This window comes from Poecile atricapillus, chromosome 29 (assembly GCF_030490865.1).
Source record: "Poecile atricapillus isolate bPoeAtr1 chromosome 29, bPoeAtr1.hap1, whole genome shotgun sequence".
NCBI lineage: Eukaryota > Metazoa > Chordata > Aves > Passeriformes > Paridae > Poecile > Poecile atricapillus.
Genome location: NC_081277.1, coordinates 1093494 through 1102747, shown reverse-complemented (window position 1 = coordinate 1102747; position 9254 = coordinate 1093494). Strand labels below are relative to the sequence as shown.

Sequence of the window (9254 nt, the reverse complement as noted above, 5' to 3'; positions counted from 1 at the left end):
TCTGTCCAGGGAATCTCGTGTCTGTCTGTCCAAGGACTCTTGTGTCTGTCTGTCCAAGGAATCTCATGTCTGTCTGTCCAAGGAGCCTCGTGTCTGTCTGTCCAAGGAATCTCGTGTCTGTCTGTCTGTCCGAGGACTCTGGTGTCTGTCTGTCTGTCCAAGGTCTCTGGTGTCTGTCTGTCCAAGGACTCTGGTGTCTGTCTGTCCAAGGACTCTCGTGTCTGTCTGTCTGTCCGAGGACTCTGGTGTCTGTCTGTCCAAGGACTCTCGTGTCTGTCTGTCTGTCCAAGGACTCTGGTGTCTGTCTGTCCCTGCTTTGCTGTGGAAGGAGTGAAAACCACAGGAACCGGCCTGGAGCAGCAAACACCTCGGATTTGGTGAAGCTGGCAGAAAATCCTTGTCATGTTTTACCAGCCAAAGGGCAGGAACTTTCCAGCTGTTTTTACCCAGCTGTGTAAACACCGAACGTGCAGCGGGACAGCGAGGTTCTGCACATTAAGATAAATATTTGAGTTAATGTGTTGCAGCCGGTGGTTTCCCGTTCTGCCGAGTTCCCCCATGAACCGGGCATTGTCCGGGCCCTGCAGCTGCCCTGGGGCTCTGGCCCCGCTCCAGGCGCTCCCCTCACCCGCCCGGGCCCGCAGGACCCGCACGGCTCCCCTGCCCCGCTCCGTGATAATCCCAATTATTGCCTTTTTTACCCTCAGTAATTGGAATTCACACCCTTGGGGGACGGCTCCTCGTGCACGGATAACAACCTCACTATTGGGGGTCGGGACTGGCCCAGTAGGTCGCTGGGTGGCCGCGCTCGCTGCTGTTATTTAGGAATGATTTGGATTTGTCACCGGAGCCGAGGGAAGGGAACAAGCCCCGGCCGGGCCCCGCTGCGCCCCTGGGGCCGCCATGGCGCCCGCGACCTTCCCAACATGGCGGCCCCTCGCCCCGCCCCTCCGCTCCCATTGGCCGGCGCTCCCGGCCGGCGCGATCCGATTGGCGGAGGGCGGGGGCGGAGCGGGTGTGGCGGAAGTGGCGGCGGGCGGGCGGGGATGCGGAGAGCGGCCATGGCCGCCGGGGACGGGCTGGGCCCGGCGCTCCGCGCCGTTACCGAGCGGGTGCAGCAGGCGGCGGCGCGGCGGCCGCAGGTGAGGGGGGCACGGCGGGGACGGGAAACCCGCCGGGACCTGCGGGGCTGGGCCGCTGGCTCGGTGACGGGCCTCAGTTACCGCAAGGACGGGCCGTGGGGCCGGGTCACCGGGGTCACTGGAACCGGCCCCTCCGGGGGCACCGCTCACCGTGGGAACAGAGCCGCGGTGTCCCAGGGACGAGCGCAGCACGGAGCTGGGTGTCTGAACCCCCCGGCAAAGGAGCCACTATCGCGACAGGGCCCCTCCCGCTCCACCCGGCTCCCCCGGCCGGGCCGGGCCCTCGGTTCCCTCGGTTCCCTCGGGGGTTCCCGGGCCCGGGGCCCCGCTCACCCCCGCTGCTCCCGCAGGGGCTCCCGGCCGTGCAGCCGCGGCTCGTGGCCGTCAGCAAGACCAAGCCTGCGGAGATGGTGCTGGAGGCCTACAGACACGGGCAGCGCAGCTTCGGGGAGAACTACGTGAGTCGGGGCCTGGGGGGATGGAGAGGAGCAGGGGGGGCTGGAGAGGAGCAGGGGGGATGGAGAGGAGCAGGGGGGATGGACAGGCTCCTCAGGGGGGCTGGACAGGATCAGGGGGGCTGGACAGGATCAGGGGGGCTGGACAGGATCAGGGGGGCTGGAGAAGCTCCTCAGCAGGGCTGGAGAGGCTCAGGGGGGCTGGAGAGGCTCCTCAGTGGGGCTGGAGAGGCTCAGCAGGGCTGGAGAGGCTCAGGGGGGTTGGAGAGGCTCAGGGGGGCTGGACAGGCTCAGGGGGGCTGGACAGGCTCAGCAGGGCTGGAAAGGGCCCCTCTGGGGCTCAGAATCCCAGAGTCATCCCATCTGGAAAAGCCCTCCAAGGTTGTTGAGTCCAAGCTGTGCCCGATGCCCGCCTTGTGACCCAGCCCAGAGCTCCGAGTGCCACATTCTGAGCCCTTCCTTGGGCACTGCCAGGGATGGGGACTCCAGCAGTTTCCTGGGCAGCCCCTTCCAATGTTTAACAACTCTTTCTGTGAAGAAATTCCTCCTGAAGGCCAGTCCAGTTTGGGTGGGTGGCTCTGGGGGTGACAGCATCATTCCCTGGCCTCATTTTTGAGGCTCAGGTTGGCCCCAAGAACACACATCCCAAGGACACCAATCCTGTTCCTGCTGTGGGTTTAATGGAATTCTCCTTCGTTCTCCCAGGTTCAGGAGCTGCTGGAAAAGGCATCAGACTCCAGAGTAAGCACACAGTTCCCTTCATGTTTTCTAACCATGTGTCCTAAGAGCTGTTCAAAGTCCTGGGCTTGGTCAGGGATTTGGTTGTATCCTTATCTTTGCAGATAAGTGGTGGGTTATTCTTGGCTCTCTGCCCCTGCCCCAGTCCCCCTCCTGCTTTGCTGGCTCCAGAGGAGTCTGGGAATGCATCTGCCTTAGTCATGATTTGTCTGCACAGTGCTTTGCCTTTTGTGCTCTCTTTAGGAGAAGCACAGTCCTTGTTAAAAAAATATGTTAACACTCAGTTTGGGGAAAAGATCATTTTATGGCTGTTGCAAAAGAGCTTTGCCTTTGCTGTTCCCATGGACAGCATTCCCTGCAGCCACAAACCCATCCCTCTCCAGCCTCAACCTCAGCAACCACAGGCTGAGTCTTTCAGGGTCAACAAACAAAGAAATTGGGTGTCTGGTATTTGGTTGTGGGCAAACTAAGACTGAAGTGCTGCGTGGGGGAAGAGAGAATTGTTGTTCCAACCTGAGTGTTCCCTCTGCTTTCAGATTCTGTCATCTTGTCCAGACATCAAGTGGCATTTTATTGGGCACCTGCAGAAGGGCAATGTCAACAAGCTGATCGGTAAATCCTGGTTGGTTTTATGTGGGCAGTGATCTTCCAGTGTTCCCATGTGTCAGGGAGGCTCAGGCTGGGGATCAGGGCAAGGCTCTTCCCCCAGAGGGTGCTGGCACAGCCTGAGGCTGCCAGAGCTCCAGGGATGCCCAGGGTGGGATGTGCTGGGACAGCAGTTGGACTGGGGATCCCTTGCAGCTCAGGATAGTTCAGGATTTTCTGAAACAATAACCATGAACTCACAAATGCCTGTTGGAGGTACAAACAATCCCATGCCAGCAGAATTCCCTCAGCCTGTGTTTTCTCCCCAGCTGTTCCAAACCTGTTCATGCTGGAAACTGTGGATTCTGTGAAACTGGCAGATAGAGTCAACAGCTCGTGGCAGAAAAAAGGGTCATCCCAGAAGCTGAAGGTCATGGTGCAAGTGAACACCAGTGGGGAGGACAGTGAGTGGCTCTTCGTGACATGTGCATGTTTGTCCTGCTGGCTGGACAGGGAACTTGAACGGGCTGAGCTGCTTTGTGCTCTGAAAGCATTTCTGTGGCAGAGCTGGGCAAGGATCTCTGTTCCTTTCCAGGCAAGCACGGCCTTCCCCCCGGGGACACCACGGCTGCTGTGGAGCACGTCATCAACAAGTGCCCCAGCCTGGAATTCGTGGGGCTGATGACCATCGGCAGCATCGGCCATGACCTCAGTAAGGGGCCCAATCCTGACTTCCAGGTAAGATTTTCTCAGAGAAAATGCCACTGTGGGCTGGTTTCCTGTCACAGTTTGTCTGTCCCAGTCGAACCAGTCAGGCTGTCAGGATGTGGGAGCACCTTGTGCAGGGTAGTGCAGAGCCCTCGGTACCAGTGTTTCTGCAGGGTGTTGCTCCCACCCATCCTCTGAAGCTGCAGCCAGGATTTTGGCAGGCATTTTTGCTGCCACCTGTGCAGCAGTTGCTGTGCTGGAGCCCCTGGTCCAGGTGAGGTTTCAGCCTCCTGTGTGCTGTCAGTAAATCTGGGAAACCTCCAGATGCTGTTACGGTGCTTCCGTGGGAAGTGTGGGAATTGCACGTTGTGTGTGGAGGAGACTTCAGGGACAGGCAGGAATCAGGATCTGTGGCACCCTGGAACGAAGCTGGCATGGCTGTCCAGGTGTGTGACCCTGTCCTGTCCCCTCATGCCCTGCAGGTGCTGCTGTCCCTGCGGCAGGAGGTGTGTGACAAGCTGAACCTGCCCCTGGACAAGGTGGAGCTGAGCATGGGCATGTCCACGGACTTCCAGCACGCAGTAAGTGTGTTCCTGCCCCTTCCCTCGGGGAGAAAATGTGCCTGCACCCCAAATTCCAGCCCAGGTGCTGCCCAAACAGGCCTCTAAGGCTTCCCTTTGGATGGAGATCCCAGCGCAGCTCTGCTGGTCCTGGGGGAGATTGCTGGGATCAAAGCAGCCCTGGGTGTAGCTGTGGGTGGTGATTCCTTGGGGAACCACCCTGTGAGAGCCCTGGGGTGGTGACAGCCCTGCCCTGAGCTGCTCCTCTCTGTCTCTTCCAGATAGAGGTTGGATCTACAAACGTCAGGATCGGGAGCACCATTTTTGGAGAGCGGGATTATTCCAACAAAGCCCCCGCTGGGAGTGGAGGCCAAACAGAGGCCGTGACAGTGCAGGGGCACTAAAGGAGAACAAGTGGCCTCATCAGAGGAGAGACCTCGCTGTGGGAGACCTCACTATGCATTTTACCTCCCTCCGTGTCAGCACTCCATCCTGATGGTTGAGAGGGAATTCCTCGGAACAGAGGCCAGAAATGCCTCACAATCATTGTGATTATAGAGTACCCCTAGAAACTGGAAATCTTGATAACCAACAAATGACAAGGAAATTGAGGGTTGGAAGTGGCTGTGGTGTCTTGGTTCCTCAGGGTCATCAAGGAGAGAGACTTTGGGGTAACAAACAAGTGTTTGTCAGGCTGGAGTTGCTGCTCAGCAAGGTGGGTGTTGCTGCAGCAGTGCTGGTGGTTGTTTTCACTGAGGACTAAATACTTCATTGAACACATGATCTTGCCAGAAATCTATAAATGTTTCCCCAAACACCAGTTTTGCAGTGGGGTGGTTACATAGGAGCTGGGGCTGTGCTGTGACACAGGAGGGGCCATGGCCATGGAAAAGGGGTGAGTGACAGGCACAGGGGACTGTGAGGAGCTCAGCTGCCACTGTGAGTTCATGCTGTGATGTTTTGGCTGCACATCACAAGTGTGGGAGTGTCCTTTCAGCTCAATTTTGTCCTTTTCAGGCTGACACTAACTTTTCCCATGGCTCTGTGACTGCCCAAATCTGGAATGCTTTCCCCCTTCCTTTCCTCTCCTCTGTTGTTGGGAATTATTTTCATCCTTCCTAGTAGTTTTGCTGCTGTTTTTTGGTCAGAATTGGGGTTTTCTGCCAAGCCTCTGCTCTGCCACCAGCTTCCTGCTGCTTTCCAAGGTGAGTCCCACATGGTTTGGTGCCTGTGCCATCCCCTTTACACCTGTGTGAGGATTACAGTGCTTGGCTCAGGGCAGCAGGGAGCTTTCCTTGGGAAAATACTTCAGAAAAGGAAATATTATTGTCCCACTGCATTCTGGGTTCCTGGAAAAAATCGTTTGGCCTCTCAGAGAGCTTTTAGGCTGTGTCTTAACATCCTTTCCTGCTCTTGGAAGAGGGAAATGGGACTGTCACTGCAGTAGCTTTCCTTCAGCTGTGAGCAGCTGCTCCTGCGTTGTTGTGTTGCTCAGCCAGCCTCACAACCCGTGTTACAGCTGATTTTTGGGCTTTTGTGTCTGCCAGAGGAGGAGAGCTCGGCTGCCAGCAGGGACATCCTCCCCAGGCTTTGCTCTGTATGTGTGGTTAAATCTCGCTGTCGGTTTCACTCTCTAAAAGCTGAATGTAAATGAAAAGAGTCAACTCCAACACCAACCTGTCGTAGCTCCGTGGTTTAGAAGCGCTGTGGGGTCAGAGCCGCCCTCCTCGCACTGTGCCATGTGTGGTTCATAGTCTAGTAATACAGTGGTGAGTTTTAATGCCATCTGTGCCAACTCAGAAGCTATTAAAGATGTTATTTTTATGTTCCAGCGTGGTGAATAAACGCCCTGAGCTGTTTCCCCAGCCTGGGGCCGCTGTTGGAGCTGGGGCGGAGGGAGGAGGGTCGGTGGAAGGGCAGCTGAGACGAGGCTGGCCCGGAAAGCGATGCGGGTTTTGCTCGGGGAGGTGGCGCTGGGCGAGATGTCGCGTGTCACCCCTGGGTGGCGCTGCCGCTCCCAGAATCGCCGTGTGCTCACCTGGCTCAGGTGCAGAGCCCTGAGCCCTGCAGAGCCCCGGCGGCGTTCGGGGCTCCCTGCGCGGGGCTGGGGCACAGCGGAGCGCCCCGGTGGCCCCGGGGACAGCTCTGTCCTCCCGCCGGGCCGGGCATGGGGCCGGGTCCCAGACTCGCCGTGTGCTCACCTTGCTCAGGTGCAGAGCCCCGGCAGCGCTCGGGGCTCCCCGCCTCTCGTGGGCTCCCTGCGCGGGGCTGGGGCACAGCGGAGCGTCCCGGTGGCCCCGGGGATGCGCCTTGCCCCGGGACACCTCTGTCCTCCCGCCCGCCTGGTCCCCGGGGCCGTCGGGGAGCAGCCGGGGTGCTGCGCTGGGACAGCCCGAGCTGGGCTGGAGCCAGGCTCTGGAGAGGAGCGGGGATCTGCGAGAGCTTCTGCTCCTTCCTCTGCAGCTGCTTCTCCCACCCACGGAGCTTCCAGCTGACTCTCCTCGTTGTGTCCAGAAGGTTTTCCACGCTTCCCACGCGTCGGAGCCTCCCCGCGGCCGGAGCAGAGGGCGCTGCCCACGGGAACCTCCCGAGGCTCCCAGCCGGAGCCGGGGGCGGGCGAATGCGGAACGCGGGCTCGGTGACACCGGACACCGGTCCGGGGCCGGGGGGCTGCGGAACGCGGGTTCGGTGACACCGGACACCGGTCCGGGGCCGGGGGGCTGCGGAACGCGGGTTCGGTGACACCGGACACCGGTCCGGGGCCGGGGGGCTGCGGAACGCGGGCTCGGTGACACCGGACACCGGTCCGGGGCCGGGGGGCGCGCACCGTCCGCTCCTCGCCAGAGGTCACCGGAGCGCAGCCAGCGGGCCGCAGATGAAACATTCCCGAATCTCTCCATGGAGCACATGCAGGCTCTGCCCCCCGCGCCCCCGACTCGCTTTCCATCCATCACAGCCCCGGGCCGGGCCGGGAGCGGCGGCGCTCGGGCTCCCCGGGCCTGGCCCTGGCAGTGTTTGCCTTGGAGCGAGGTGTCCGGCACACGCCGGGACTCTGCTGCCCCCGTGGCTTCCTGCGCCCGATGGCTCAGGCGTCGTCCCTTCTGGAGCAAAAGCACAGCCCCAGGATTCCCAGCTGTCCCCTGAGGTCACCCCTGTCCCCACATGTCCCTCGGATGGGGCTGACCCCCCAGAGCCTCAGCACTTCACATCCTGCCTGGTGAAAAACTTCCAGGCGCCCTGGAGCACATCCATGTGCAGACCTGGCTGATCCTAAGAAGAATAAATCCGTTGACGATGCTGGACAGGGTGATTTGCTGCTGCTCCTTCTTCTCCAGTTCCTGGGAAATGGGTCCTCCTCGGGGAAGTGCCAAAGCAGCAGAGATCAGGAGCTGGGGGTCAGGTGGGAGCCCGGGACACCCAGAGCAGCTCGGCCCAGGCGGGTCCCAGTGCAGCCCTTCAAAGTGGAAAGTGTGTTTATTTCTGGGATATCGGCTTTCCGGCAGGAAGGACGGCCACTGCCAAGGTTTTTATTGGATCCCAGTGAAAGGAATTGAGAGTCTCGTGCTTGTTGTCTTTCCCTGCGCCTGCAGTAGTTAAGGAGATTTTTTACCTTTGGGTGGGAGGGAGGGACGCAGGGATTTGGCATCCAGCACTGTGGCGATGGAGTTTCAAACGGGCTGCCTTGTCTCCCGGGCCAGAGGCATCAGGAGGGGTCGGGGCTGGAAAAGCACGGAGAAGGGCTTGGAAGCAGTTGAAAGAACCTCAACTCTCAGGCTCAAAGCATGTGGAAAGTGTTGCTTGAGCTCCTCTCCTCCAAGCGGGGCTGGGGCAGGGTATTCCACACGTCCCAGTTTGGACAAGGTTCTCACTGTTCTTGGAGGGAATTTAGAGACTGAAATTCTGAAGAGCAGGCACAGCGTTCTGACAGCTTCAGAGTGTCATGGATGCAATTCCAGCGCTACTACTGGAGCTCCTGGAGACGCAGATTTCTTCATTTAGGGTTCATCCAGCAAAAGGAGGTGGCTGAGCTGGGTACACTGAGGTGTCACTGTGTGGTGCTGTGTGCCTGAGACAAGGAGTCTCCTTCCTCTCCCTTGTGGGAGTGCCCAGGAAGAGCAGCAGGCTCCAGCCTGGGCTCATCCCCTCGGTGAGAGGGAGGGGAGCCCACTCCTGCTCCCTGCAGTGCTGAGGCCCCGCTCACCATGGGGGGCTTGGGAGGGTTCCCTGCTGTGCCGGTGCTCGCAGGATCTCAGGGCGGATGCTGGACACAAACAGTTTCCTGTTGCTCTTCCAGCTTCAGCTGCGGGATCTGGAACCGGCACAGAATCAAATAATATTTTGAGTTGGAAGGAACCCACAAGGATCATTGAGCCCAACTCTTGGTGCTGCACAGGACAACCCAAGGACAATCCCACCCTGTCCCTGAGACCCTTCTCCAGAGGCTCCTGGAGCCAGGGGTGTCCTGTGACCGGACTCGCTCCTGGGGCAGTTTCATTTCATGGTGCAGGATGGACCCAGGCAGGGAAAATTCTGCCCAGTGGGAAAAACGGGAAGGAAGAAAAAAAAATACAAATTAAAAAGACGGAAATATGTGGGACACCTCATTGTGTCTTTCACTAGCAGGATGGTGCTGGTCTCCAGGGCTCTGGGGTGCCACAGCTGAGCCCCGGTGCCAAGGTGGGAGGTCTGGGAGGGTGTGACCGGCCATGGAACAGCCCTGGGGCCACAGTCCTTGTCCCTGGCCGGGAGCTCAGCGGGCACCGGGTTCTGGTGCTCCCGGGCAGAGCTCCCGGGCAGAGCAGCCTGGATGGAGTGCGAGCTGAGCGGCGTCTCCGCTCCCCGGCCCCCAGTGCCGCGGCCACGGCGTGTATTTATTTGGAGAGAGGAGTAAATTTCTCTTCCCCTCTAGGAACTATTGGTCCTGGAGAGAAACCGCATTCCCAGCGCGTCTTGTCGTCCTTCCATGACCCTTTTCCTCGCTCCCTGGCACGGGGTCCTGCAGACTTCACTGCCGGCTTTTGATCCCTTTTGATTTGACGCTGCGGAGAGCCGCGGCCCCGGAGGAG

At 59.5% G+C, this 9254-nt stretch overlaps 1 protein-coding gene across 1 annotated transcript; it reads left to right on the top strand.

Annotated features, from left to right (window-relative positions):
• Nucleotides 1-1025: 1025 nt before the first annotated feature.
• Nucleotides 1026-6012, top strand: PLPBP (pyridoxal phosphate binding protein). The gene is made up of 8 exons (XM_058859367.1): nucleotides 1026-1142; nucleotides 1493-1600; nucleotides 2303-2338; nucleotides 2872-2947; nucleotides 3250-3384; nucleotides 3516-3658; nucleotides 4111-4209; nucleotides 4470-6012. The coding sequence occupies exons 1-8, from the start codon at nucleotides 1047-1049 to the stop codon at nucleotides 4590-4592; spliced, it is 816 nt and encodes a 271-aa protein (XP_058715350.1). The 5' UTR covers nucleotides 1026-1046; the 3' UTR covers nucleotides 4593-6012.
• The last annotated feature ends 3242 nt before the right edge of the window (nucleotides 6013-9254 follow it).

Bases quoted from the DNA above. Each gene is read 5' to 3' on its own strand.
- PLPBP (XM_058859367.1), top strand. From the start codon at position 1,047: ATGCGGAGAGCGGCCATGGCCGCCGGGGACGGGCTGGGCCCGGCGCTC. The intron at 2,339-2,871 runs GTAAGCACACAG...CTCTGCTTTCAG, and splicing joins AAAAGGCATCAGACTCCAGA to ATTCTGTCATCTTGTCCAGA. The intron at 3,659-4,110 runs GTAAGATTTTCT...CATGCCCTGCAG, and splicing joins GGCCCAATCCTGACTTCCAG to GTGCTGCTGTCCCTGCGGCA.